At 34.3% G+C, this 27,242-nt stretch overlaps 7 protein-coding genes and 1 non-coding gene across 10 annotated transcripts; 4 read left to right on the top strand and 4 right to left on the bottom strand.

Annotated features, from left to right (window-relative positions):
• The first annotated feature begins 1,926 nt into the window (after nucleotides 1-1,926).
• On the top strand, nucleotides 1,927-3,942 carry LOC106397521 (chorismate mutase 1, chloroplastic). Its single transcript, XM_013838113.3, has 5 exons — nucleotides 1,927-2,509; nucleotides 2,601-2,687; nucleotides 3,042-3,185; nucleotides 3,267-3,359; nucleotides 3,426-3,942. The coding sequence occupies exons 1-5, from the start codon at nucleotides 2,093-2,095 to the stop codon at nucleotides 3,672-3,674; spliced, it is 990 nt and encodes a 329-aa protein (XP_013693567.2). The 5' UTR covers nucleotides 1,927-2,092; the 3' UTR covers nucleotides 3,675-3,942.
• A 3,556-nt stretch (nucleotides 3,943-7,498) lies between these two features.
• LOC106397382 (vesicle transport v-SNARE 13) lies at nucleotides 7,499-9,140 on the top strand. Of its 3 annotated transcripts, none has more exons than XM_013837966.3 (5): nucleotides 7,499-7,727; nucleotides 7,916-8,039; nucleotides 8,290-8,348; nucleotides 8,438-8,626; nucleotides 8,697-9,140. In XM_013837966.3, the coding sequence occupies exons 2-5, from the start codon at nucleotides 7,946-7,948 to the stop codon at nucleotides 9,018-9,020; spliced, it is 666 nt and encodes a 221-aa protein (XP_013693420.1). In that variant the 5' UTR covers nucleotides 7,499-7,727; nucleotides 7,916-7,945; the 3' UTR covers nucleotides 9,021-9,140. The 3 variants fall into 3 exon arrangements, with proteins under 3 accessions (XP_013693420.1, XP_013693421.1, XP_022564815.1); XM_013837967.3 differs by having other exon boundaries at nucleotides 7,612-7,664; nucleotides 7,940-8,039; XM_022709094.2 differs by having other exon boundaries at nucleotides 7,646-7,664.
• A 180-nt stretch (nucleotides 9,141-9,320) lies between these two features.
• TRNAP-AGG lies at nucleotides 9,321-9,392 on the bottom strand. The gene has a single exon. It is a non-coding gene; the product is annotated as a tRNA-Pro (tRNA).
• Nucleotides 9,393-9,459: 67 nt separating this feature from the next.
• LOC106399823 (pectinesterase 31) lies at nucleotides 9,460-11,352 on the bottom strand. The gene is made up of 6 exons (XM_013840274.3): nucleotides 11,018-11,352; nucleotides 10,844-10,948; nucleotides 10,668-10,745; nucleotides 10,178-10,365; nucleotides 9,916-10,089; nucleotides 9,460-9,835 (listed from the first exon to the last, which is right to left on the bottom strand). The coding sequence occupies exons 1-6, from the start codon at nucleotides 11,276-11,278 to the stop codon at nucleotides 9,673-9,675; spliced, it is 969 nt and encodes a 322-aa protein (XP_013695728.1). The 5' UTR covers nucleotides 11,279-11,352; the 3' UTR covers nucleotides 9,460-9,672.
• Nucleotides 11,353-11,921: 569 nt separating this feature from the next.
• On the top strand, nucleotides 11,922-13,366 carry BNAC09G02000D (uncharacterized protein At5g39570). The gene is made up of 2 exons (XM_013840275.3): nucleotides 11,922-12,544; nucleotides 12,840-13,366. Exons 1-2 carry the CDS (start codon nucleotides 12,170-12,172, stop codon nucleotides 13,188-13,190), a joined length of 726 nt encoding a protein of 241 aa, XP_013695729.1. The 5' UTR covers nucleotides 11,922-12,169; the 3' UTR covers nucleotides 13,191-13,366.
• A 231-nt stretch (nucleotides 13,367-13,597) lies between these two features.
• LOC106363999 (transmembrane emp24 domain-containing protein p24delta11) lies at nucleotides 13,598-15,414 on the bottom strand. The gene is made up of 5 exons (XM_048767073.1): nucleotides 15,390-15,414; nucleotides 15,012-15,142; nucleotides 14,676-14,885; nucleotides 14,445-14,521; nucleotides 13,598-13,920 (listed from the first exon to the last, which is right to left on the bottom strand). The coding sequence occupies exons 1-5, from the start codon at nucleotides 15,412-15,414 to the stop codon at nucleotides 13,776-13,778; spliced, it is 588 nt and encodes a 195-aa protein (XP_048623030.1). The 3' UTR covers nucleotides 13,598-13,775.
• A 137-nt stretch (nucleotides 15,415-15,551) lies between these two features.
• LOC106399371 (phosphate transporter PHO1 homolog 9) lies at nucleotides 15,552-19,537 on the top strand. The gene is made up of 13 exons (XM_022709205.2): nucleotides 15,552-16,392; nucleotides 16,520-16,787; nucleotides 16,861-16,909; nucleotides 16,981-17,052; nucleotides 17,125-17,254; nucleotides 17,322-17,442; nucleotides 17,521-17,779; nucleotides 17,857-17,961; nucleotides 18,034-18,078; nucleotides 18,163-18,315; nucleotides 18,649-18,927; nucleotides 19,018-19,157; nucleotides 19,225-19,537. The coding sequence occupies exons 1-13, from the start codon at nucleotides 15,714-15,716 to the stop codon at nucleotides 19,319-19,321; spliced, it is 2,397 nt and encodes a 798-aa protein (XP_022564926.2). The 5' UTR covers nucleotides 15,552-15,713; the 3' UTR covers nucleotides 19,322-19,537.
• Nucleotides 19,538-19,713: 176 nt separating this feature from the next.
• LOC106399372 (NAC domain-containing protein 59-like) lies at nucleotides 19,714-21,586 on the bottom strand. Its single transcript, XM_048769633.1, has 3 exons — nucleotides 21,111-21,586; nucleotides 20,753-21,030; nucleotides 19,714-20,514 (listed from the first exon to the last, which is right to left on the bottom strand). The coding sequence occupies exons 1-3, from the start codon at nucleotides 21,307-21,309 to the stop codon at nucleotides 20,191-20,193; spliced, it is 801 nt and encodes a 266-aa protein (XP_048625590.1). The 5' UTR covers nucleotides 21,310-21,586; the 3' UTR covers nucleotides 19,714-20,190.
• Between the last annotated feature and the right edge of the window lie 5,656 nt (nucleotides 21,587-27,242).

The raw sequence follows: 27,242 nt of genomic DNA, 5'->3' as shown, positions 1-27,242 counted from the left end.
TAATTATCCCAACTCTAATCCAACCCTGGCGAGAAGAGTTTATTGTTGTCCAGATCATTCCAGCTGACCGTCACCTCTGGATATTCAAACCCTGACAAGACTCAAAGATAGACCTTCCATGTTGAGTGAACATATAGCAATGTGATAGAGTGGCATGTGCAGGTGAAAGCATCCTCCACGGACGGCCGGTCCTAGAAATATTTTTTTTTATCTAAGAAATATGTTTTAGAAACTTTTAGTAAATGATATAGCAAGTATAAAATATCACAAAATTTGGGCATTTAGTTATTTTCAATATTTTCTTCTACATTTTTATTCTTATCGTGCATTTCTTTGATGATGACAAGAAAAAAGTTCTACCTCATATTTGGATATTTATTGATGTAAATAATATATTCACTAATTTATGGTCAACTATTTGCAAATTCAATGATGTTTAGAAAAAAAATAATGTGATATGGAAACCGATTGTATAACTCTCATAATAATCTTTACAATTAACTCCATAACTCTTATAAACTGAATAGTGGATTTTTCATATATATTTTTGGATACTAAAACGATGGCACTCAACAAAACAAGAAATAAATGACGGCACTCGAACCAATAAGTAACACCACAAAAATTACTTGCTTTGTTTTATGAGTTGATTACATAGAAGGGAACATTTTGTCTTTTGTTTTTCACTCAGAGTCACATTGAACATGTGACACACTTTCCTTGGAGCCAGGCAATATTTCGGACAATAATGTCCTTCCTTCCCTTTACGATTTTGTTTTGTTTCCCAAAGGAAAATCGGTTCAGTTTTCTGGTTTGGTTTATTTGTTTCCTATGAGGCATTAATTTGTAAGGTTTATTGATCCAAGTGCTTTATTCTTGACCGTTGGATCTCGATCTGGTGCTTTCCATCCAAAGGCCAAAATTAAAACTTGACCAGTAGGTCAGTTTGATAAAGAGGTGAATTTATTGTGTTGAGTGTGGGGGAACGATCGCATACGAACTTTTAAATTATGGTCGGCCTAAGTATTTATTCTGGAATCCGTCTACAAGTATCCTTACTTGTACTTCGTACACAAAATCATCTGACGTATATATCGTCCACAAAACCTTCTGACGTAAAAATTTATTTTTTCAAATATAAAAACGGTGAAATCGAGTTTTTGGGTACGAGAAAGTAAACTAAATATGTAAAAGGAAACAAACACAAAACGGTGTTCTTTAGGTTTGAATCAAGAAATTGATAGTGTAGATTAGGAAGAAACTCGAATATGAAACATGTAATAGAAACATACAGTACTGGATCCGAACATATAAGATGTAGATTAGGAAGAAACAAACCTTGCATGACTTGAACTGGAAGGACTGAGAACGGCGGTGTTGATTCGTGAGAATAGTGGGGTTACAGAGGCGACAATGGAAGAGTGAGAAGACTGACAGAGATGGATTGATTCGGAAGCAAGAGGTTGGCGGTGTTGCGGAGGCGAGAATGGAAAGAGAGTGAGTGAAGAATCGAATCTAGGGTTCTAAAAAATCATCGCAAAAAGGGCGTCTTGAGAAATGCTGCGATTTTAGAATAAGAAAATAGGATTGTGAGTTCGAATTAGAGAGTGGTTGGTACAATAGGTAAACCAATAGGCTCCAACCAGTTTGATTTTTTTTTTACTTTCCAAAGACGGACATAGAAAACATTAACTAAAAAGAAAGGTTGTCACATGTAAAAAGTGTATTGGGATGTAAATCCAAAGACATAAAGTGTCTTGGAGAAGTAAAAAATTCTTGTTTTACATGGGATGTAGTTTTAGCCAAAAAAAGACTTGTCATAATAAATACTAGTTTGAAATGAATGAACATTAATAGTAGAGTTAATAGTATGTACTGTAATAATAACACTTTTTAGTGGGCTAAAGTCGTGTACGCCGACAAGCCTACCTTTCTCTCTCTCTTCTCCTCTGACTCCACCAACTCTCTCTCTCCTCACCAACTACACACCTACCCCCAAATGTCTAATTCCTTTAAACATCTCTACTTCCTCTGCTCATGATCCTCTGTCTCGATCCTCTGTTTTCTCCACCTCCTCTGTTTTTTCTCATCAATGGAGTCGTCACTGTTGTCGATGAGATCATCTTGTTACTCCCCTGCGATTGGGTTCCTCGACCATCGACGCGTGCTACCCCCTCCTCAGTTATCCAAACCTTCCTTCTCTGTCCTCTCTTCTCTTCCTCCCTCAAAGCCACCACGCTACAGAACAAGCTCCGTTCACGCCGTCACGACCCTCAACGGGTACGAATCAACAAGAAAGAAACGAGTGGACGAAAGCGAGAGCTTAACTCTCGAAGGCATACGAAACTCTTTGATCCGACAAGAGGACAGTATTATATTCGGTCTGCTGGAGAGAGCCAAGTACTGTTACAACGAAGATACATATGATACCACTGCTTTCGACATGGATGGATTCAAAGGCTCTCTGGTTGAGTACATGGTCAAAGGCACTGAGACGCTTCACGCTAAGGTAAAACAATAACGTAATAATGATAAAAATCCCTAATGGTATGTATATCTCGAGATTATGGTTACCTGACGGAACCTTTTTCGATGAATAGGTTGGTAGGTTCCAGAGCCCTGATGAACATCCTTACTTCCCTGCGGATTTGCCAGAGCCTATGTTGCCTCCTCTCCAGTACCCGAAGGTCTTTAGTGTTTTTTTGTTGATGGCCGGCCCTGAGATCTAAGACGATTTAATATAAAAAAAGTTTTATATAAATTTGGCGGCTTATTTCTTTGAAATTTTATTTTAAAATTTTTGGAGACCATTGACCATTTAATATAATTTTTTTTTATAAATTTGGTGGTTTATTTCTTTGTAATTTTCTTTAAAAAAAATTTGGAGACCGATTTAATATTTAAAGAATTATATAAATTTGGTGGCCTATTTGTTTGTAATTTCTTTTAAAAAACTTGGGGGTCATAGGTCACTGGCCTATGGACGGGCCCCTGGGTGTACTAGGTGCTAAGGGGATTCAGTTTTGTTTCTTGTCAAGTAGGTTTTGCATTTTGCTGCTGACTCGATCAACATAAACAAGAAGATATGGAACATGTACTTTAGAGACCTTCTCCCAAGATTAGTGAGGAAAGGGGATGATGGTAACTACGGTTCAACAGCTGTATGTGACGCTATCTGCCTTCAGGTTCGTTTTTAAAGATCCCAATAACCCTTTTGCTTGTTATTAGAAACAAAGGTTTGATGATCTTTTTAATGCCCGTTGCAGTCTCTTTCAAAGAGGATCCATTATGGTAAGTTTGTGGCAGAGGCCAAGTTCCAAGCGTCGCCTGAGGCATATGAGTCCGCCATCAAAGCACAAGTATGTATCCACTTCTCCATAGTTCTTATACACAAATTTTATGATGTGCTTTCACTCTCTCTATAGGATAAGGTTGCGTTGATGGATATGCTGACGTTCCCGACGGTGGAGGAGGCGGTGAAGAAGAGAGTTGAGATGAAAACACGAACATACGGGCAAGAAGTGAAAGTGGGCATAGAGGAGAAAGAAGAAGAGGTTGATGAGTCTCATGTTTACAAAATCAGTCCTATCTTGGTGGGGCACTTGTATGGAGATTGGATTATGCCTTTGACAAAAGAAGTTCAAGTGGAGTACTTGCTCAGAAGATTAGACTGAAAAGAAAAAGAAATGGCTTTGTTAGTAACGTAGTAAAGTTTTCTTATTTGGGAATGTTTTTCAGTTTTAGTAAGTTCAAGTTAAGTTCCACTGTACATCTAATTGTTTGTGAAATTAAGGAGTTGACATATTGTGTATTTGGTGCCCCGTGGTTAGTGATGATTGGATACCAAGTGTAGATATAATATACATATCATAAACACTTAGATGTTTCCATGATACACTTGGATTCTTCCATCTTGGCTATAAACTCATGTCTTGATTGACTTTTGTTAAGAGAGGTAAAAAATATTTTAGTTTCAATAAAAATATTGCTTTCTAATTTTGATATATATACTAAACAAATTTTCAAATATTATTGCTTTCCATTTTTGATATATATTTAGAAATGATTCATTGCACAATCTCATATTTTTCAGATGCTCATATCTTATATATATAACTGTTTCACCATCCCTAGTTAAACACTACATACTGATAAAAATCTCTTTAAACACAGATAAGCAAAGAGAAAAGCATTGGTAGTAGAGAGAAAAGTCAAAAGGCATGAAGCTTTCAACACTAGTACGCATCGCGTTTGCTGTAACCTTCTTGTCGTCTATGGCACCGATCAACTCAACAGGCATCAAACCCCAATCTACGAAACCACCTTGCACCACTATCGATATCACAGGATGCTTTCCAGCCATACTCATTGGAGATAAATTAAAGCCAGAGTGTTGCAAGAATCTGAAAGTACAAGAACCATGTTTTTGTGATTTCATAAAGAATCCAGCTTTGAAACCATATTTTACTTCCGAGCAAGGTCGCTTGGCCCTAGCGTCTTGTGGCATTCCTTATCCTAATTGTTCATGAAATCCAAGATCATTATTAGTGTTATGTGACAACGATGTTGATTAGATGTTCATTTTATAATGTTTTGGATTATGTTATGTTAATGTTGTGGCTAGTATGTGTTCGAGTGCATGTATAACATGTATGAGCATAAAGTAAAGAACACATAGAGATTTGTTAACGGGGTTCGTTTCCTACATCCTCGGGACCACGTCCAGAAACCATTCACTGGAAAAGACCGCAACCTACAATTGCTATATGGTATCTGACACACACTTGTGCCTACCACTCTTATCTAGTTTACAATGGTTACAGCAACTACTACTTATTGTTATTATGAAGAGCATAGTTCTCTACAACTAAACCACCAACAGATCTCGCCATCTGCCTAGTGGGACGACGCCACACACCTGTGTGTCTCTCTCAAGAATACCTTGGGCGCGTGCCTTTTTCTTTGACGGCTTCCTAGTATTTATTTGATTGCCAAAACCTTAAACCTATGATTTTTAGCAATCTTTCCTTTTTCTTCTGTTAAGAATAAGGAAGTTCTTCCTCATCTTAAATATACTATTTAAGATGTGTACCCAACTCAATAGCCACGTATTGGCTTGTATAAGTCGAGCCCATGTTATCCACTTATGTATTTCAGTAGTCGCCTCACAGCTTAGCTTCCCGAATGACTTCATGTACTACTTCTTGTACTACCACGTCTTTTGGCATATATCATGATCAATTCTAATAGCTTCTCAAACCAGTCAGCACTACATCTTCATGTTATTCCTAATATATAATGTTTTAAGACCGTGATTATCGCATAAGCGATCCTTAGAGTGTTTTTTTTTTTTTTTTAAATTAAAAATAAGCTAATTGCGGGTTGCCACGTATCGGTGGGGTCCGCAAACAGTGCCAAAACCCCCTAATTACCGATCCTTAATTGGTAATTTCTGGAAGTGGTTTTTAAAATTTTTAGACGCGCGGATCCCACATTTTGTCAAAAAACTCTCTAAGGATCTTGGGTTGTTGATCGTCGGTGGTACCACAACCCATGTAGACCGTGGCATGCTTCTTAGTTCTTACTACAAAAATTGAGATAGTGAAAAACGTTTTCTCATAATAACAAAGATTCTCAAAGTCAAATCTATTTTTTTTTTTTTGAAACACTCTCAAAGTCAAATCTATATTCATTGCAATTAATAGCTTAACTAGATTTTGACCCGCGCTTTCAAAGCGCGGGTTTATTTTTGTTTTTTTTTTAATTGACAAATATTTAGTAAATGTCACATTTTCATATATTTGTGTTTTATTTTATAAAAGACTTAAAAATTTTATCTTTATTTATCGTATTTCATTTTAAATGACTATTTATGTTAAAAAAATTAAACTTTATTTTTTTAATGAATTAAGTTGGTATAACTCTGATAAATTAATTTTATTATGGGGTTAATATTTTAATTAAAAAATTATATACTTTTAATAAAGATTTATACTTTTCAATAAAAAATTCAATTATTTTTATGAATGCTTAAATTATATTAAGAAAAGAAAAAAATAATAATTAAGAATAGTTGAAAAAAAATTATTTGAATTTGGACTCAATGGTCCAAAGAAAAAAAAAAGTGAGAATTGAATCTGATTTTTTAATAGGCCCAAATGGCCCAAGAGAGATTTGATTTGGGCTGGATCCAAAAATAATGACCCAATATAGATTTGTTATTAATATTACTTAATTGCCCTTAATGAAACATGCAATGTTAGTGAAAGAAACATGCCCCTAAGGTAATTATGACAATAGGATCCTGCTTTAATAGTATAGATTTGGTAAGATGTTGACTCATATCACTATCACTGAACCGAGTACTATTCTGTTTTATTTTTTTGGGTCAAAACCTAGTACTATCCCCTATATATTATTTGAGAAGCATTACAACTTCTTTTTGTAGCCACATGTCATCACTAGAATGATTCTTAGAATCATTAGAGAAATATGTTTGTCCATCTAATTATATAATAAGTTTTTTATTAAACTAACAATAAATTCATCATTAATGTACTTTATTATTTCCTTAAATAAAATTTACGGAATTGCTTAATGTGGCTAAAGTATATATGACAATTAATGATTTTGAATAATAAAGATTTGATAAAAATAGTGTATCTTCTATCTTATTTGTTTAATTTTAAGGTATTAAATAAATTAAACAACCACAATAACCATATAATAAAAATTTAGATTTTTATGTATATGTTATATTTTGAATTTTTACAAACGGCTATAAATTACTAAAACTGTTAAAAGTCTCACATTCAAATTTTATGATCTATGGTTTAAAATTTTTGTTATGAAAAAATACAAATGATTACAAAAATTAAGTAAAAAGTCTAATTTAATTAATTAATAAGATTAATATATATATCGTTTTAAATTAAACTATAAACCATATAAAATATAATATTTTAGTTTCAAAATTTACTTTGAACAATTTTTTTGATAAAAGTTTTGAACGATCATTGACAACTTATTTTTTTAAATTATAAATTACTAAAACTATTAATCCCACAATGAAAATTTTGTTATCATTAATTTAAATTTTTTTCTATAAAATATACAAATGATCAAAAAACTATATGAGTAGAGATCATCATTTAATAGACATTAATATTAAAAATATACTAAAATATATTATCTATGTTAGTATCATTTAAATTTAATAACATATCCTATCAAATAATTTTTTTTTTTGGATTAATACAATTGATTTATATGTTCGCACCAATTTAATTATATTTTTAATAGTTACTGACTTTTAATTATTTAATATGTATTTATTATTTGATAATATGTTAAAATATTTAATACATAAAATAATTTTTATATATAATGTTAATCCCGCGCAAGACGAGGATCTTAGTTCTTAGTTCTTGTTAATAAACAAAATGAACATGTGCTCTAGTGTATTAAGTAAACCATACTCATAACCGTCCGGTATAATCTCTCAACAAACTTAACCAATTTTCTATTTTATCATTTACAACCAAAAAAACAAATTAATCTTTTTATCGTTCTGTTTCCAGAATCGCGTGACCGTCTCCGGATCTCCGCGTCGATCAACATCCCCTCGCCGGCGCTCCTCTTCTTCACCGATCAATTCTCGTCCCGTAATCTCCTCTTCCCTTCGTCTCTGTAACATCGCCTTCTCTGGTTCGGGCTTCATTTTCGAGGTTGTTTTCCACGATCTAGCTCAAAGTAGACGATAATCATTCGAGGATTGGATGTTATTATTAAAACCGGTTTTGTATATATGATTAAACCGGTTACATACTTTGTATGATCAATTAGTTAGGATGTTGTTTCAGAGATCAATCATCGTTAGCTCATTTCTATTTTTCCTTGTATGATTGTTTTGAAGGTTTTTTAATAATTGAGAGACTAGTGAACGATGAGTCGCGTGTTCGAAGGATACGAGAGGCAATACTGTGAGATTTCTGCAAATCTCTCCAAGAAATGTACTTCAGCTATTGCTCTTGATGGAGGTAAAAAATTTGATAGAATGCGACTATGAATAATTAAATTGTTATAGCTGATGCCAGAAACAAAATGATGAAACACACAAATAAGTAATTCGGACACAGAGATTTAACGTGGCTCACCAAATTGGTTACGTCCACACGAACAAAACAAATCTTTATTATTGGAAGTGATATCAACACAAATAATGATATATGAATAGATCATCACTCTTCACTGCTTTTTTTTTATGCTTTAGATCTTTTCCTTATACAGAACAAAAGAAGCAGAAGCTGTCTGAAATCAAATCCGGAGTTGAGGATGCGGAAACATTGGTAATGTCCCCTCCCCTCATCTATGTAGCTCCAAATATCAAAATATGGACATGTTCTTTTAATAACTGCTCTACTACATCTTGATCCAGATTAAGAAGATGGACCTTGAGGTGAGAAGCCTTCCACCAAGTGTTAAATCCAGCCTCCTTGTGAAACTAAGAGAATACAAATCAGACCTGAATAACTTCAAGACTGAAGTGAAGAGAATTACTTCTGGGCACCTAAACGCATCTGCTCGAGACGAGTTGCTAGAAGCTGGTATGGCAGACACTGTGACGGTATGTATACTTTGTTTCTTGATACCATTTTGTTAAGACATGCTTTGATTCCTGTGGTTTTGGTTTTTAGGCTTCAGCTGATCAAAGATCGAGATTGATGATGTCAACAGACCGTTTAGGCAGAACCACAGACAGAATCAAGGACAGCCGGAAAACGATGCTGGAGACTGAGGAGCTTGGTGTTTCAATCCTTCAGGATTTGCATGGACAGAGACAGTCTCTTTTACGCGCACATGAGACGCTTCATGGAGTTGATGATAACGTGGGGAAGAGCAAGAAGATATTGACAGCAATGACGAGGAGGATGAATAGGAACAAGTGGACCATTGGGGCTATCATCACGGTCCTTGTCCTTGCTATTATCTTCATCTTGTATTTCAAACTCACCAGGTGAAGCCTCCCTGGTCAAATATTTATGTTACTGAGCAACTCTTGTGTCTTCTCTTGAATGTATGTTTTACTACTGCCTTTGGTGTTTTGACTCTGCTAATCAAAGTTATTACTATTTGTACCTCTTGTAATTGATGTGGTGAGGAAGCTCTTTGTTAACGTTTTGCTTTGTGTTCCCCACCAAGTTCATCAAAATCTGTAAAAAGCAAATGAAGAATCTGAATGACAGTGAAGAAGAGGAAGATAGTCACTTCTCCGCTCTTCCTAGCTAATTGATTCGTCAGGGGAAAAATAACAAAAAGATGGGGCGTTCCGAGAATTGAACTCGGGACCTCTCGCACCCTAAGCGAGAATCATACCACTAGACCAAACGCCCTGTTCTTGTTAACCTTCTAACAGAGAGTAATATTGAATTTTTGGCTTCTGTTTTGGCTTACAGTAGATTCTATAAAATCCTTTGTTATTCTACGCCTTGGTGTCAATTTTTCAAGTACTATTAGATATACATACTGAACATATTGCCTTTATACTTATACAGCTATAAGGAGGCAACTTATACTTTGTATATATAAACAGAATCACATGTACATTCACATTAACTTAATGAAGAAAACAGTTTTAATTTCTTGAGCTTTCTTATCCCTAATATGTAACTCTTACGCCGAGCAAGGTGTCCGGCCTCCCGTTCTCGGACACAACCAAGGCCGGTCCTGATCCGGATCCACAAAACAATAATGTAAAAACTGTCCAACTTCTTCATCCATCAGTTCTCTCCACCACGTAACCCGTTCAGACAAACAACTACCCGGACCAAAGCACCTGAGGTTTTTTACATCCACAATATCAAAAACTTTGTTTCTTACAACTTGTTACAAGTAAAGAGATCTCAGATGATGTACCTGTACTCATAAAAGCAAGCACTCTCCTCATTATCTTCGTTTCCCCAGTTATGCCAACCAACATTTCTGATACATGCATCCATGTAAGTGTACGCAAAGACCACTCTCCCAAATGGTCTCCATGGCCTTCCGAGGTACATGTACCCACTCTCACCATTGCCCGTGATCACACATCTGCAACAAGTATGTTAGAAGATGAGTTTCCTTGGGAGAATGTCCGAAGGCATAAAAAAATAACTAATCCTTGATATAAATAAAAGACCTTAGGAATACGTAACCAGTAGATTCCTGAGGCGATTTTCGGCTCTGTGCTGTTATATAACCCGGAGATTTGCAGTGGATATGGCAGTGTTCCAAGAGTGCGGTGCTGTTTCCAAATATGAAATCCACGCTTCCCTCAATGTAGCAGTCTTTCAAATATTGTTTCCTACTATGCAAATACAAAGTATCCTGCATTTCAACGTTTGCCATTAGCCATGGGTGGTCCTGGGCATAACGAAGTGAAATACTAGATAGTACCTCCAAATTTTTAAAAAAGATTTACACTAAAAAAAGGATCCTAAATTTGTGAATTATTTTTTTTGTTAAAATCTTACTAAAATGTCTATGGCCCCCCAACATTTGCCATCAGCTAAATGATGCGTGGTGTTTGATTATATACCACGCATCTAAAATCTAAACAAGTACATCAATTCCAGTATATAGTGAAACACTGTTGTGAAACATATTCATTTGACGTTATAAAAGCGAACCTGCCAGCTGAGAAACCGACAGTTATAAAAGGCACAACGGTCTGCACTGACTCTTACCGCAACAGCTTGCCCTGATCCCTATATATAACAAGTACAAGGGTCAATATATAAATCATAAGATTTGTAGGATTCTCTCGTTACTATGTGAAAAATAGGTAGAGACTTTAGACATTTACCTGAGGAGAAGAGTTCTCAAAAGTAATATTCTCTGCAATAAAGTCATCTCCTTCGACAATAACAGTCCCGGACGCAAACGTTCCCTTCCCGATGACTCTAGCCTCCTGCAAACAAGCCAACCAATCAGATGACCTGCCAACGTTTTCAGCAAAAAAAAGGTTTCCCTCAAAAACCTGGTGATGCTCATTCTTGGAAGCCGTATTGTTCCAAGTAAGAACGGTTGTTTCCGGGAAGATTCCGGCTAAAGTGATGAAGTTTTTCTTCTTGGCCACGTACACCGGCTGTCGGTAAATCCCCGGTGAGAGACAGATCACAGTCCGACACGTGTTTCCAATAGGAACAGAGTCAACTGCGTCCTGAACAGAGCAGTAGTCGCCGGAACCATCCTGCGCAACCGTCACCGTTCGACTCGTCGCCATTCTCTCCAAACTCATCTTTCTTCTCTATCTAGTGACAGGAACCTAGTAGTAACAGAATCTTGGTGGGGCTGTTCGAAAGGAAGATGCTTTAAACTCGGTTAATAGGTTTCGTATTGTTCAACCAATCATACCATCCGTGTGCTGTTCTGTTTAGTTCTTCGTATTTTTCTCGTGATCAGGTTAGATATTTTTATTTTGAAATTCACCCTTTAGGTTTCAGTTATTTGCAAATGCACTCCGTAGTTCGTGAAGGGGGACTCTTTAACCCAATTGAACAAAATTAATGTTTCAAAAGTTATTTAGTATGTCATTTAATATAAGTTTACTAATGTCAATTTGAAAAACTTATCGATAGTTTTAGTTGATATATTTTGAACAAATTTTAATAATCACAAAAACATTTCATAAAAAGAAAATACGAAAAATATTCAATAAAAATAAAAACATATTTATTAATAATAAATCGATCGAATATAAATAAAATAATTGTAAAAATATATTTATCATCTTAAATCTGTAACCCTAAAACTAGATCATAATCTCCAAACCATAACCATAAATCTTAAATCTTATAGATATATTTATCTTTAATTTTTTGTTAAATCTTATTTTGTAATTTTAAATGCAAAAACTTGTTTTTGTGGTAAAATATTATTTCTTGTAATAAGATTCAAGATCGTCGGTCAGGGTAATCCAGTATGTTTTCGGTTCGACCGGATATGCCACATCGTTAATTTTGACTTAGACAACAAAGATAAAAGCCACGTGGCAGAATTGACTTGGCGACGTAGTGATCGCCATGTAATCAGGAGGGAAACAAACTGAGCAACAACGTGAGAGATAGAGAGAGAGATCACAACAGAATCAACCAGAGGAGGAGGAGCAAGAGAAGGAGACTCTATAACGATGCCGTACTACACCAAAGACGACGCTGACGTGGATGACTTCGACGAGTACGATCCAACACCGTATAGCGGAGGCTATGACATCACCGTGACGTACGGCCGCTCACTCCCGCCGTCCGAAGAGAATTGTTACCCTCTCTCGTCTCTCTCCGGTGACGCCTTTGAGTACCAGAGGCCCGTGTTCTCTTCCAGCCACGAGCCTTCTGCTTATGACAACCAGGCTCTCAACACTGAGTACAGTAGCTATGCCCGACCCAAAACCAAGCATGGATCTGGATACGGTGGAAGAAAGGAGAACGAGGGAGATTACAAGAAATCAAGTCGCAATGATGATGATGATGTTGATAAGAAAGAGAGCCAAGACCACAAAAAATACGTAAGTTTGATCCTTTTTGATTAGTTAGTGGTTTAATTTCTTCGTTTTGCATGTAGATTTTGTGGAAGAAAAAATGTTTGAAAAATGGATATACATGGAATGTATAATATTTTAGTGATATATATATATATATATATTTTTTTTTTTATTCATTGATCTTGGTCTCATAGAACATTCTTCTAACGTTTCTTGCCTCACATCTGAATGATTTTCACATTTTTTTATTGGAGGGGTAACTAATATCTTGGATGAATTTGAAGAACCTCTGGCTTTGATCGTTATTTAAATGTTGCAGAGTGGCAAGAACACTGATGATGAGAAGAGCAAGACGAAGGAGAAGAACAAGGATAAAAAGAAAGATGACGATGATTATGAGAAGAAGAAAAAGGACAAGAAACAATACAAGGACCATCATGATGATGAGTATGATGAGAAAAAGAAGAAGAAGGACCATTATGACAATGATGATGAGAAAAAGAAGAAGGATCATTATGACAATGATGATGAGAAGAAGAAGAAAGACTATCGTGATGGTTATGATGAAAAGAAGAAGAAGAAGGACCATCATGACAGTGATGATGAGAAGAGTAAGAAGAAGAAGGATCACTACAAACACAACAAGGGACATCGTGAATACGATGACTAAATAACCTTCTTGCTCCGGGATTACATCTCTTTAAGTGTCTATCGCTGATTAAGAAACCAACGCACACTTTTTTTTTTAGTTTTTGGCAACTGTTATTTTGTTTATTGTTTCGAAATTGTGCTACCTTCTTTAAGACTTCAAGAAGCCATGATATTATATGCATTATACGTTCTCTAGTGATGATGTCTTTTGGTTTAACCAATCCGGCTATATTATATTACTTTCTGTCCTGTTAATGACCTACAAGAGGATTTTATGCATTTAGAGTTGTCTAGTGATGGTGATGATTTCTATTATGCCCCCGTTTAGGCGTCCGGCTAGGCACGAGAGATTTGTCTATCCCATGTGAGCAGGTAGTGCATTTTAAAACACTGTTAACCATTATAGAAAGAAAAAAAGATGATACACAAGACTTTTAATCAGTACGACTTTGGGATAACCAGAATGTGTAATGTTTAATTCTCAAAATCCTTTGACTAAAAAAAGTTCTCAAAATCCAAGATAAAGAAAGTGATTTTTTACTAAAAAGAAACTAAAACCGAGAACACAAAAATCTGATAAAAGTAAGATAAACAACTTGTCTGATTAGAGAAGCTTCTTCCTTTCCAAGAATGACTTGAGATGCCATAGTTGTAGACCAGCGACCGACAGCGTAAACACGAATGACAGTAAACTTAGAGCCGCCATTCTTGAGTTTGTCGATCGATTTAGCTCCTGCATTTCCCGTTCCCTGTCACAGTTCATATTAGCGATTACGAACTCATCATACTGGTTTTGTTTTCCTAAAATGGATCGTGTAAATCGAATACTCAATAATTTTGTAACCTATATCTAATTAAAATGTATGTTAGATGAGTAGCAGAATGATGAAATAGACAAATAATCAAATATTTATAGATTTTTTTTTAAAAAAGGCTTAAATATTTATAGAATTTCAAAAAAGAAATCATAGAAAATTACTTGATACTTTTTTTTGGGCCAGAAGACGTTTAGGTTTTTCTATCTATATTTGATCACATTTATGTGTAAATATAAAATTTGATGAATGTCTGAAGTGGTATATATAGTGAAATTGTGTGTTTCCAAATTAAACGTAAAATCCTAAAAAGGTAAACAATTCATCACAAAATACTCTTATCATCAACAAATGTACAGGCCAACAATCAAATAAAATTATGACTAAAACAAAAGAAGAGATAATGAAGAAGAAGAAGAAATAACATTTTAGGTTAAAATTCGATTGCTTAATTGTACCTCTCCCGGAGTTCAAACATTTCGTCGTGTATAGATTCCGTCACGTCTAGTAGTTTCCTCACCTCCACCTCCAGCATCTGAGCATAAACATCATCTTACTAAAATTAAATTACACAGAGAAATACGGTGATCGACATGCGCTTAGTAACGGAGAAAAACTAATTAGCTAGGTTTTAATATATATGGTTTGGCACACAAACAAAAAGCAAGGTCTAGATATATAGTTTGTACGTTGATCTGGCCTCTCTTGGCGATGGTGGTCCAATCTTTAGCCTCCACGCCACTTTTCCACTCGAAATCAACTGCGAACTTGGCCGGAGGTCTAAAACCGGGAGACACAAAACACGTTGTGTAATCGCCGCTTTCCATCGCCGTAAACACGAATTTTCCAGACTCCACATTTTCTGCATGATGCTGACTGTGCCCTTTAGGCGACGTCACCTTATACATACATTTTATACGTAAACAATGAGTCTTTTTTGTTAAGGTTAAAACTTTTCCGGTTTAGTTACTGATCCGGTTTTAACAATATTGAATCATAGATTATAATTTATAACTAAAGCTTACAGTAACATAGATTTTGTGGGAAGCAGGAAGATGGAGAGCTTCGTTGGGATTGACGATGGAGTAATTTCCTACAGTCATATAATTTATTTTGATGTCGTCGGAGATGCATTTGGTAATATTTAAGTGGATTTCTCAACGCAAATTTTACTAGTAATATTTATTTTTCATAGTATAGATATCTATTTGCAAATTATAATTTGGAGAACTAGGATCGATAGTTATCAAACGTTTATATGGGATCTGAAGCCTGAATTTTTGAATACTCCAAAATTAAGGAATTTAATGTGTTATGGATTTACAACTTTTTTGCAATCTATTCCGATATATATATATATATATATATATATATATATATAGACTTTTATATCTAAAGATAACTTCTGACAAATAAATTTTCACACATGACATGTAAAACCAAATAATTAGATACATTAAAAGGTGTTACAAAATAGATATATTAAAAAGTGGTGTACATACATACAAAGATAGTCAGACACACTCGAATGTGACGTTAGTGAAACTCGATCTAGTTCCAGTTCTTACACAAACAATTTTTTATAGAAAAAATAGAGATTGTCAAGAGAAAAACAAAGAAAGGATTAACAACCAAAAACAAGAACTTCTTGTTGTTGTTTCCGCTAGGTTTTTTCCCAGGAGAATCCAATCTTTACGGGAAAAATAAACCAGATCCAGGGGTAGAAGATGAAGTTTGGAAAAGAATACGAGACGCAGATGATCCAAGAATGGCGAGAAGCTTACATGGATTACCGTTCTCTCAAAGCCATCGTCAAACAGATCCTCCGTCACCACCAAAAAAAACAACAACAACAACGTCCACCTCCTCTTCCTTCTCAACAAAACGGAGAGACCGCACCGTCGCTCCAACCCAACGGCGGCGTAAACCAAGTCGGAGAGGAAACCGGTCCAACAGGGTTATCAAGAACCATATCTCTCTACCGCGCATTTAGCGGTCTGACCAACCGATCCAGAGGCTCCCCGAAGAAATCACACAAACAAAACAATCCTCTAAGCAGCAAACGCCACCACCATTACCATCTCTTCGACGACGACGAGGATCAAGTCATTCTCATCAACGAAGACAAGACGGGAACCTACACGACGACGTTTCTATGCTCAGCTGAGGAAGGAGGAGATATGGACGTTCAGTTTTTCAGGCGGCTTGATGGAGAGTTCAACAAGGTGTTGAGATTCTATAAGCAGAAAGTGGAGAGTGTTATGGAGGAAGCAGATGAGCTTAGTAGACAACTAAACGTTTTGATCGCTCTTAGGGTTAAAGTTGAGAATCCAAACATTGTTTTTCCCAACATTAGTGCTGTCTCTAGTGCTAGTTCTTCTCCACATTCAACCCCTAGGACTCCAGGTTTAGCTCTATCTCTCATCAAAATAACAGTTTTATATTAAGGGTTTCTAGATACGTGGCATTTTACTGGTGCGCAGAGATTTAAGTCACTTCCAGAATCAACTTTTGTGAATGTTTTGATGTGTAGCCACTTCACCACTGCAAGTGATCAAAGAAGTGGAACAAAAGGAACACAAGAAAGACAAGAAAGTCTACAAACCTGCTCCAGTGGAAATATTGGATCATATAAAGATCAAGATCGAAGCGGAAACTCCATTGCAAACTCTTAAAAGCATGATCATGGGTCTCACAAGCCAGCAAAACTTCAGCAAAGTTGAGCTTAAGGGAGCTGAGGAGCTTATGAGCCGCGCTTTTGTTGAGTTCTACCAGAAACTTAGGTTCCTAAAGAGTTATTGGTAAGAATTGTTATTCTTTAGATCTTCCCAAAAACTATATATGTATTCTCATCACCCCTCTCTGTGTTTACAGCTTCTTGAATCAGTTGGCATTTTCAAAGATATTAAAGAAGTATGACAAGGTTTGTAACCTCCTAACCTAAGCATCTGTTATTGCTTTGATTTGATATTTTATTTTTGTAATGTTTCACAGACTACTTCGAGGAATACATCGAAGCCTTATCTAAACACAGTGGACCATTCTTATTTAGGCAGCTGCGATGAGGTTATTACAAGAACCAACCAACCCCTCTTGCATGTTACATTAAAACCAGACTTAGTCTTCTAACATTTTCAGGTCTCGAGGCTCATGTCAAGAGTGGAAGCCACGTTTATTAAACATTTCGCCAATGGAAATCACCGAGACGGGATGAAATCTTTAAGGCCTAAAACTAAGAGGGAGAAACACAGAGTCACATACTGCCTCGGTACTCAAAAATCTTTAAGGTTTATTTCTTTCTAGTAGACTAAAACATATCATCTACATGTCTACAGGCTTCTTGTCTGGTTGCGCTGCGGCTCTCGCAATTTCAATAGCCGTTGTTGTACATATAAGAGGCATAGCAAAAAGCGAAGGCAGACATCAGTATATGGAGAACATCTTCCCTCTTTACAGGTTCGTTTCGTTTTAAACGTTACATTCATCATTTTGCGAGTTCAAGTCCGCGGTTATTGTAACGCCTTTTATCCGCAGCTTGTTGGGGTTCGTTGCGGTTCATCTGTTTATGTTTGCAGGAAACATATACTTTTGGGGTAGATATAGAGTAAACTACCCGTTTATCTTTGGTTTTGAGCATGGGACCGATCTAGGTTATAGAGAAGTTCTTCTGGTTGGCGCTGGTCTAGCTGTTCTAACATTCGGAGGAGTACTCTCTAATCTCGACATGGAAATGGATCCAAGAACCAAAAGTTTTAGTGTCATCACGGAGCTAGTTCCTTTAGCTCTTCTCTTCGTAAGTTCTTGATCATTGATATCAATGTACATCCACGTTGTTAGCTGTGAAATGTTCTTTTTGGCTTATGATCTCAGTGCTTGTTGACGGTCTCTTTCTGTCCATTCGATATAATATATCGGGCAAGCCGATATTTCTTCATCGGATCCGTCATCCGCTGTGTTCTAAGCCCGCTCTATAAGGTAACGTGCGGTCCAAGTAATCTCTGTAGTGTGCTGTTCCACGGAGCTTATGAGTTTGTTGTATATTGCTAGGTTATTCTCCCGGACTTCTTTCTCGCAGATCAATTAACGAGCCAGGTAACGAGTTGGTTGGTTTTAGGATCCGGTTATCAAGTTTGTGTGTTTCTTTAGAATATCATTGATTAGGTTTTGGTTTGGCAGGTGCAAGCATTTAGAAGCTTATTGTTTTATGTTTGCTATTATGGATGGGCCGGAGATTTCAAGAAACGAACACATGAATGCTATGAGAGTGACATTTATAAAAAACTCTACCTTGTCGTTGCCATAGTTCCTTACTGGTTCCGCTTTGCTCAGGTACTAGATCTATATACGTTACATGAAAAGGAATGTTTGTATATGTTATGAAAGACCGATCAGACGTCTTTCCCTGGACTAGAGTTATATTAGAGCTACATGTTCGTCACCAGATGAAAATTCCTTTAATATGGATATTATCCGATTTAAACCTAAACCCTCATAAATTTATTTTTTGGAATGCTACTTTTCAAAATATCTCATCATCATAAGTGGAGTTGGACACTATTTATATATTAGATTTTTTTGTCTAATATTTTGGTACTTGGATTGCCTATTTATCTTAACATATTTTCAAAATGTTCAAAACTATGTTTTTTTTTTTGGTTGCAGTGTGTAAGGAGGTTGGTAGAGGAGAGAGACAAAAATCAGGGCCTAAACGCGCTAAAGTATCTCTCGACTATATTGGCGGTTGCGACTAGGACAATCTTCGAGATGCAGAAAGGGAGGTACTTGCTTACTGTGGCTGTAGCCACGTCGACCATTGCCACATTGTTCAATACATACTGGGACATTTTCATGGATTGGGGTCTCATGAACCCCAACTCCAAAAACCCTTGGCTTCGTGACAAACTCTTAATCCCTCACAAAAGCACATACTTCATTGTCATGGTAATTAAAACCAAACACAGAAGCTTTTCTTTTTCGTGGAATGTTACAACTTATTAACTGTTGGACTGAGATGTTGTAAATTAAATGAAGGTGGTGAATGTGGTGCTGAGGCTGGCTTGGATGCAGACGGTTCTTGGGATTAGAGAAGCTCCATTTTTGCACAAAAGAGCTTTGGTTGCTGTTGTTGCCATCTTAGAGATTATTCGTCGTGGCATTTGGAACTTTTTCAGGTTCAAATTTTACTTTTAAATCAAGAAAGATGAATTTTTATGTTATAGCTTGGTGTGTTGCAATCAGGTTGGAGAATGAGCATTTGAACAATGTGGGGAAGTACAGAGCCTTCAAGTCTGTACCTTTGCCTTTTCAAGAAGCTGGAGGAAACAAGAGCATGTAAACTATACATATAATTTCTCCCAAAACCAATAACAAATAGCAGCTGAATTTGATTAATTATTTTATTGTATCGTATGAAAATTGAATCTTCCTAATTTTCATAAATTAATTTTGGCTTTTTAGTTTGTTAATGTGGAATTAACAGATATGTACACAAAAATATATAAAAGGTTAATAATATAAACATATCATCAGACAAAATTCAAAATGTAGATGAACTGGACTTCTTCCCCATTTTTAATATTTAATGAAATATATAAGATGTGATTAGGTTCTGCATCTGTGAAGATATTGTGCTTGTAATCTTTATACATGTATTAAGTATTATGTGAAATGTGAACCTTGCTCTTCAAGTATGTATTGGTGCTTGTCCTCTTGTCATGTTAAAGAGGGAAAGAGAATCATGGAGCCGTGTCTAAATACAGAGTACATTTGGTAAGTTATTTACATGGTAAGAGAATCAATCTTCACAGGCTAGTTCTTTTTTTTACAAAATGTTACAAGTTTCTTTCAATATCTTTCTATAACCTAAAGTCCTAGAGTCTACAACCTAGAGCAAAGCCAGGAACACTATAACTTACCCAAAAAAATTAAGAAACTTTGGGTTAGATTTTCCACAAAATTATGACCCCCCACAATTACATATACGTGTGTATATATATATATATATATATATATATACACATATATGTGTGTTTAGGACTCCACTGGAGGTGCTCTAAACCCCTAAAATACCCTATAATTGTTTTCCCCATATATACACCCCAATTTTGATATGTTACACTTTCCAAATTCAGAAATTCCAAAAGCAATCCATCTCAACCGGAGCTGCTGAACCAGAAATATCGTGACCGTGCCAAGAACTCGCGGTTAATTCGTTCTCCGATGTACTGAAATCCTGGAGATGAAGTGAGTCGATGAAGAACCAAATATGGTAAAGTTACATTCATCTCTTGACTCGGAGAGGTGACTCTTGTCCTCGGTTGTTTGGTCGGAGAAGCATGGCACGTGAGACAACGACCAGGCGAAAGTGTCTCCTCCTCCGCTCTTGAGGTATGGAGAAGAATCCATCAGGGGAGGTAAACCGACCGGTTCAAATTGGTTGATCCCTGAACCGAGCTTCATTAAACTGGAGATATGCATCTTCTTACCATCTGCTTGTTTCTGGAAAATTCTACTAATAACCCATTCGTTCTGCATTCACAAACAACAACACACTCATATATCAAATCCAACTTCACAACAAAAGAAAAAAAAATTACACACCAGTATGCAATATAACGTTTAAATTTGCAGTATGGTGACAAAACCATAAAGAAGAGATGTTTTTGCATGTAACATACGTAACAAACTATTATGTAAGATAGCGGTCACTTAAGCAACAAGTGTGATGTGTATCAAAGGTCAGTTACTGCAACTATTACATTGTTACCTTAGCAGTTTTATGATTATTGTCGATTGCATATTTGCCTTCTAGGCGATATTCATGCATGACCCAATTGGTTTTTACTCCTTTAGGAGCTCTTCCTTTGTAGAAAACCAAAGTTTTCTTCATACCAACAAGAGATTTTTCTTTGAAGATCTCTTTGTCTTTGCCTGTAGCTTTCCAATAACCGGCCTTAGTAGCCCGGTTCGTCCTTAAACCGGTCGGGTATTTCCGATCTCTTAAGCAGAAGAAGTACCACTCTTTTTCCTCAATCTTAGCCTTCCCTGTTCCACCATGAAAATAGAGTGGTTAAAGGAAAAAAACATAGAAATATACAGAAAGTAGAAAAAATAACTAAACTTACATGGTATGTCCCATGGTTCAACCTTATTGAGATCAACTTCACCAATGGCTATAGCGGAGAAGAAGGTGTTTAGAACCTTTGGTCTCAGATAGTAACTTATGAGTTCTTCATCTGTTGGGTGAAATCTAAAGCCAGGTGGTAAATCAGTCTGCTCCGAATCTTTTGTTATCTCCCCGGTTCTTGATACCTCGCTATCCATTTCCTTCAGAAATGATCAAAGGTGAAGCTATTCTTTATTGGTGTTAAAGACGAAACAAGAAGATATAGAAAGAGTTCTTGATGTGAAAGAAGAGGAAGAACTTAATTTTTTTTGTAAGAGAGAAGAGAAGTTGGTTTGACCAGAGCTTTGCTATTCTTTATTGGTGTTAAAGACGAAACAAGAAGATATAGAAAGAGTTCTTGATGTGAAAGAAGAGGAAGAACTTAATTTTTTTTGTAAGAGAGAAGAGAAGTTGGTTTGACCAGGCAAGCTCTTTTTTTTTTCGAAACAGAGCAGCCAAGCTCTTATAGTAGTTTATATCAAACGAATAACCAAAAACTAATATACTTTTTATCCACCAATAATTAGTCACTATTTGGTATCAAATTATTATTTTCTAAAACTATTTTAATTAGTATGATTATTCGAATGAAACTATACGCAGAAGAGAGAAACAAATATTGTACCAAAAAGTTATATAATATAGAAATATCAGTTATATGTTAATACAAGTCTATAATTGTAGACCCAACCCAACTATAACATAGCTCCAAAAAAATCTTATAAATTAGATTTTGGTTTGATCCTATATTTAGTTTTCCTAACAGTGAAATAGAGGAGAGTATGATCACCATTAACCGGAGTGTTTATCCCAGTGCTTAACTATTTAAAAAATAAAAATAAAAAAATAGGAAAAAGTAAGCAGCAGCGCTTGAACAAACGCAGTAAACGTCGGTTGTTCCCACTGTTTGCAGGTTCCACTGACACGTGTCGGTCTGCGATTGATTCATTTTTAAATTATTTTTTTTAAATCAGACAAAAACTAAAAATAAAAAAAAATTAAGCACTCCGTCTGAAGTGTTAGGATTAATTATTATTATTTTTTTTTTTGTTCAAAAGGTTAATTATGCTCTAAGATGCGTAGAACGATAGGAACCTTAAGATGGCTAATTATGAAGATATTTTGTTTTATTAATATATAATTAAATCTTTCCTTTTTAGAAACTTTAATACATAATCTCAAAGTAGCTTTCAGTTTGACCAAGAACAGTTCACCGGTGGCTTCCCAATTCTATTCTTGATGCGATAAGAACAATCTTATCACATCTCACATCACGGATGACCCTTTTGTCCATTCTTTAAACTAACTATCAAACTTTTAAACAATATTATGATATATATGTTCGTTATTTTAATGGAAATAATATATCTTAATTAGTTGAATAATTCAGTAATTTTAATTAAATGAATAACATGGATGATGCACCAGGTTTTAATCAATGGAATTCAAAGAATAATAGGATGTATAGATTACCAAAAAAAAAGGTTGTATAAACCCTTAGTGAAGCCTTTGTTCAATGTGACCTCTTTATATTATCGCGATGCATGTTTACATATTATCTATGGAAAAATAATGCCAAAGCAAATGCTGCAGATCCCTTTCCTTTTTTTTTATGAAATATAGAAATAAACAATTGTATTTTTTTTTTTGAACCCGTATCCCTCAAAATCACGTGGCGGTTTTGTCTCTATAGTCTATAAACGGCAAGAGTTTCAACCTTAATTTTCTTCCGATCAAAAAAAAAAAAAAAATTCTTCCGATCAAACGGTTTGGTATTTACTGTAGACGGTCAACGTCATAAATAGAAGATGAAAGCCAGAGAAGACACGTGATTAGATAGATCTCAAAGGTCTTCAAAAGGTTTAGCACTACGAAGCGGCTTACTAATGGATATTATGTCATGCAAAGACATGGTTCTGTTTTATTGTTTGTGTTTGTGTTAGGCGACCCGATTTTATCTAACTACTCCCTCCGTTTAGTAAAAGTTACGTATTCCTCCGTTTCAAAATAATGTATTTTTTAGATTTTTTCACATTTACTAAGAAAACAAGTAAAAATTTAACAATAAATGCATTATTTTTCGTGTTTAGCTATTTCCTATGAATTTAAACCAATAAAAGTTCAGTAAATACAATTAATATTTTTAAAATTTACAATTTGTCATTATAACATACATTGAAAATTTAAAATATGGATTTTTAGAAATAATTTTTTTTTCTAAAACATGAATCATTCTGAAACGGAAGAAGTATTATAAAGAAAAATTTTATTTCAAAAAATCTATTTTTTTTTGCATTTTCAATGCATGTTTTATTAATTAATTGTAAATTTCAAAAAAATTAATTGCACTTATTAGATTTTTATTGGGTTAAAATTATGGAAAAAAGATAATCACAAAAAATTATGCACATTTAACGCGTTTTATTAAAATGTATGACAAATCTAAAATATGTACTCCTAAATATAAGATGTTTAGGTAGAAATACACATATTAAGAAAACTACTTTTTTCTCTAGAAAATATCAATAAAATTATAAATTAATGATATTCAACCAATTACAAAATAAACTATTAAAATATGTTTGAATACACAGTTTTTAATAAAGTAAAAGTTACCTAGGAAAATGAAAACATCTTATATATTGGAACATCAAAATTTTGTAGAACATCATACGTTTAAGAACAGATGAAGTAATATTTTGAAACAGAGAGTAATTATCAATTTAATGCTTCCTTTCTCTAAGGTCTCAATTTAATATTTTAGGAGTATCGAAAATGGAGCTGGCACATGATAAAATATTGCAACCACTAAGGCTGTGAATGAGAAGTGTGGGAGAAGAGTAACGCATGGCTCGTGAAGCAGAGTGTCACCATTCACATGATTTTATTGCTAGTGTTTTTATAAATAAAATATTATAAATTAAAAAGAAAAAAACTGTAGCGGGACAACTTTTGGTTTGAACCGCAGTTTTGTCTCGCAGTTGAACTTTAAAAGAAGGAGATGAGGTGTTGTTTAGCTACTGTTTCAAACAGAATTATTTAAAATAAACATTAGTTATCAAAAATACATTAGACTCATACATAATCACTAATATTTATATAATATACAAAAATTGAAATGTAAATGATCTAGTTAACAAAATTAAGTAGCATAAATTTAAATGATAATTAATAATAATAAATATAACATTAATAATATAGCATAATTGAATATGATTTTGTAAAAATTTTCAGATAATTAAAAGATTTTCATAAATTAAATAAAAAACTTCAGATTTAATATCATTGATATCTTAAAGATAGGTTTGCAGAGTCTTCATGAATCTATTTATGGTGATGACAAGAAAAACAAAATTCAGATATCTTAGTTTAATTTTGTCTAAAGAAAACTAGTACAATTATAATTTTTTAAAATAAAATAATTGGCTATAAATTTTAGTAATAGTATATTAACTTTCATATTTGAGATATATAAAATAATTTTTAAAAATTATATTAGTATCACTGATTTTTTAGTTTGTAAAATATAAAATATTATTGTTTTCACATATATTAAAAGCACATCAAATCACTATCATAAATATATTATTTCTACAATTTTTAATTTTCAAGATAATTAGTGAGTAATAACATATTAAATTTCATATATATAATATTTTTAAACTAATATATATGTATATATATATAAAATAATATTAGTTTTAATGATATTTTAGTCTATAAAATATAAATATATTATGTATCCCGCAGTTACACTAGTCATTATACATGTCACCATTCATATTTTGTTTTAAACTGCTTCTTTTAGACGAACCGCATTTGTCCTCCAGTATGCGGTTTTCTAATACAAACCACACTTAAACCGCACCACACTAACCAATCCGCTTGTCCCGCTTAATCCGTTGTTACCATTCGGAACCTAAATAGGGTCATATATGGATCCAACAGATGATCCATACTTATTGGGCCTTGGCTCATTTAGATATACAAGCGGCAAGCCCATATTATTCGGAGGGTTTTTAGAGATATTTGTGATCCAATATATTTGTCTGAACAATCAATTGTCCAATCTAAGTCAATCGGTAGATATCCAAAAAATTTTAGATTTTTAAGCGGATAGCCAATTCGGTCAGGATAAATAAAACTAAAATTAAAAATAAATAAAAAATATTAAAATAATTTAAAATAATAATATTTTTATTATAAAAATAAAATTTTACTTTTTAAAATTCTAATAAGTAATACAATAAATTTAATAAATAAAAATTATTTTAGAACTTATATAAAATATATTATTTTATAAGTTATATATAATTTCTTAAAAATATATGTATATACATGCATATAACAGATCATATCAGATATCCATTCATAAAAATATTAGTATTTGTTATTTGTTACGCTTCTTACAGATATTGTATATTAGTATTTATTTTGTTTTGTAGAGTTACAAATATCCAGATTTTTTTGTTCAATCGAAACGAATAACTGATCGAATAAAAGAATTTACGGATGTTTTTCCTAACCCTGACTCTTCAACATGTTAGGTGACAATTAAGGTAAAAATAATTTTAAATGTGAAAACATGCAATAAACTAAATTATCATACATTTATTTTAAAGAGTTTAAAAGAAAAGGTTTGAAAAAATATAGCTTACATACATTAAATCTAAAAGTCGAAAGTGATAACGCAAGCCACTGCTATTCGCCTTACCATTCAATTTGCATGGAACCTAGAAAGTAGATTTTTTTAAAATGAGGTAACTTGTATATATAATTAATCATCACCACCTTCGATTACATGATCGAAATTTAACGCAACACATTAAGGATCGCGGCGAATGTCCGGGCCGTATTTTATATTCGATGGACTGATATTGGGCCACTTAAATATGAATTTTATTATTTTCATATGAACCCAGATTGATTTCGGAGTTGCAACTTCCAAGTTGGCGGAGCCATGCGGTTGGGAGGGGGTCAGTTGACCAACATGACTTCTACAAATAAATAATTTTAGCCTATGTACAAATGATTTTCGCTGGAACATTTGGTTACGATCTTTTACCTTGACCCCCATAACACTGGTTCGAACATTTAAAATAATGGAGAAGCAATTTTAAAACTTAATTTAAGAGTTTATTGGCAAAGAGTGTGACGTGGCGACGTGGCTTCACGAAAATTTTTTATTTAGTAAAACGTTCAGGTATCACGCAGAAAACGTTTTTCACCAAAACTGTAAATTTAATGCGTTCACACTAACATTCTTTTAAAGAACTTCGTACCATCTATACTTTTTCCGACGCACACTAATATTCTTTTAAAGAACTTCATACCATCTCTACTTTTTTCGACGGACACTTTTATGTGATAAACTTTCGGCTTCAAGTTTAATTAGTTATTTATCAATCGTCTCAATATAATCATAGCATCAATAAAGATTGCTTATTCCTATATATGCTTTTGTTAAAAACAGTAATCCATCTGATCTATCGCCATTAAGTCGACAGATCCGTAGAAACGACAAAGTGATGAAACTTTAGTACGATGCCAAGTGTTAATGAAAGAACTCTTTTATTCATACTTGTTTTCATGCATTTAGCAGAGCACTCACGTTCTTGAGAACCGCCTTCCTGAAAGAGGACGTTGAAAATCTATATCTAGATAAATGTGTCGTACTCGGTTTTGTTACTGCTCGATGAGGTGATCTCTGTTTCGAGGAGACTGAATCACTGTAAATCGTCTCGGCTTAGTGTATTAGTCTTCTCGAGTAAGCAATATAAGCATGTGAGTGTCACCACCTTCGCCGCCATGAGAGCTATGCATTAGACGACCTTGAAGATGAGAAGAAACTTCCGGGAACGAACCACCAGCAAGTTTCACGTACTTGTCGCATCTGGAACAACCTTTACGATTTAGATGGTCAAATAACCTTCAATTTATTTTATTATGGAACTATGTTTTCTCAATTTAAAGGAGCTATACTTTTTTTTATTTCACACAATTATTGTTTTGCTTATAATATGTTATTGATCCACCATTTTTTCGAATTTATGTGTTAAAACCCATAATTTCATAACTGCTACAACGTGAT

Source organism: Brassica napus, chromosome C9 (assembly GCF_020379485.1).
Source record: "Brassica napus cultivar Da-Ae chromosome C9, Da-Ae, whole genome shotgun sequence".
NCBI lineage: Eukaryota > Viridiplantae > Streptophyta > Magnoliopsida > Brassicales > Brassicaceae > Brassica > Brassica napus.
This window is presented reverse-complemented; position numbering and strand designations above follow the sequence as displayed.

Bases quoted from the DNA above. Each gene is read 5' to 3' on its own strand.
- BNAC09G02000D (XM_013840275.3), top strand. From the start codon at position 12,170: ATGCCGTACTACACCAAAGACGACGCTGACGTGGATGACTTCGACGAG. The intron at 12,545-12,839 runs GTAAGTTTGATC...TAAATGTTGCAG, and splicing joins GCCAAGACCACAAAAAATAC to AGTGGCAAGAACACTGATGA.
- LOC106399371 (XM_022709205.2), top strand. From the start codon at position 15,714: ATGAAGTTTGGAAAAGAATACGAGACGCAGATGATCCAAGAATGGCGA. The intron at 17,053-17,124 runs GTTATTACAAGA...TAACATTTTCAG, and splicing joins ATTTAGGCAGCTGCGATGAG to GTCTCGAGGCTCATGTCAAG. The intron at 17,962-18,033 runs GTAACGTGCGGT...GTATATTGCTAG, and splicing joins TTCTAAGCCCGCTCTATAAG to GTTATTCTCCCGGACTTCTT.
- LOC106399372 (XM_048769633.1), bottom strand. From the start codon at position 21,309: ATGGATAGCGAGGTATCAAGAACCGGGGAGATAACAAAAGATTCGGAG. The intron at 21,031-21,110 runs GTAAGTTTAGTT...ATGGTGGAACAG, and splicing joins TGAACCATGGGACATACCAT to GGAAGGCTAAGATTGAGGAA. The intron at 20,515-20,752 runs GTAACAATGTAA...TTGTGAATGCAG, and splicing joins ATAATCATAAAACTGCTAAG to AACGAATGGGTTATTAGTAG.
- LOC106397382 (XM_013837966.3), top strand. From the start codon at position 7,946: ATGAGTCGCGTGTTCGAAGGATACGAGAGGCAATACTGTGAGATTTCT. The intron at 8,040-8,289 runs GTAAAAAATTTG...TTCCTTATACAG, and splicing joins AGCTATTGCTCTTGATGGAG to AACAAAAGAAGCAGAAGCTG. The intron at 8,627-8,696 runs GTATGTATACTT...TTTGGTTTTTAG, and splicing joins GTATGGCAGACACTGTGACG to GCTTCAGCTGATCAAAGATC.
- LOC106399823 (XM_013840274.3), bottom strand. From the start codon at position 11,278: ATGAGTTTGGAGAGAATGGCGACGAGTCGAACGGTGACGGTTGCGCAG. The intron at 10,746-10,843 runs GTAAATGTCTAA...TGTTATATATAG, and splicing joins TTGAGAACTCTTCTCCTCAG to GGATCAGGGCAAGCTGTTGC. The intron at 10,090-10,177 runs GTCTTTTATTTA...TACTTGTTGCAG, and splicing joins ACTGGTTACGTATTCCTAAG to ATGTGTGATCACGGGCAATG.
- LOC106363999 (XM_048767073.1), bottom strand. From the start codon at position 15,414: ATGTGTGAAAATTTATTTGTCAGAA. The intron at 15,143-15,389 runs GTTATCTTTAGA...ATTTGCGTTGAG, and splicing joins TGAAAATTTATTTGTCAGAA to AAATCCACTTAAATATTACC. The intron at 13,921-14,444 runs GTACAATTAAGC...GAACTGTGACAG, and splicing joins ATGTTTGAACTCCGGGAGAG to GGAACGGGAAATGCAGGAGC.
- LOC106397521 (XM_013838113.3), top strand. From the start codon at position 2,093: ATGGAGTCGTCACTGTTGTCGATGAGATCATCTTGTTACTCCCCTGCG. The intron at 2,688-3,041 runs GTCTTTAGTGTT...CTTGTCAAGTAG, and splicing joins CTCCTCTCCAGTACCCGAAG to GTTTTGCATTTTGCTGCTGA. The intron at 3,360-3,425 runs GTATGTATCCAC...CTCTCTCTATAG, and splicing joins AGTCCGCCATCAAAGCACAA to GATAAGGTTGCGTTGATGGA.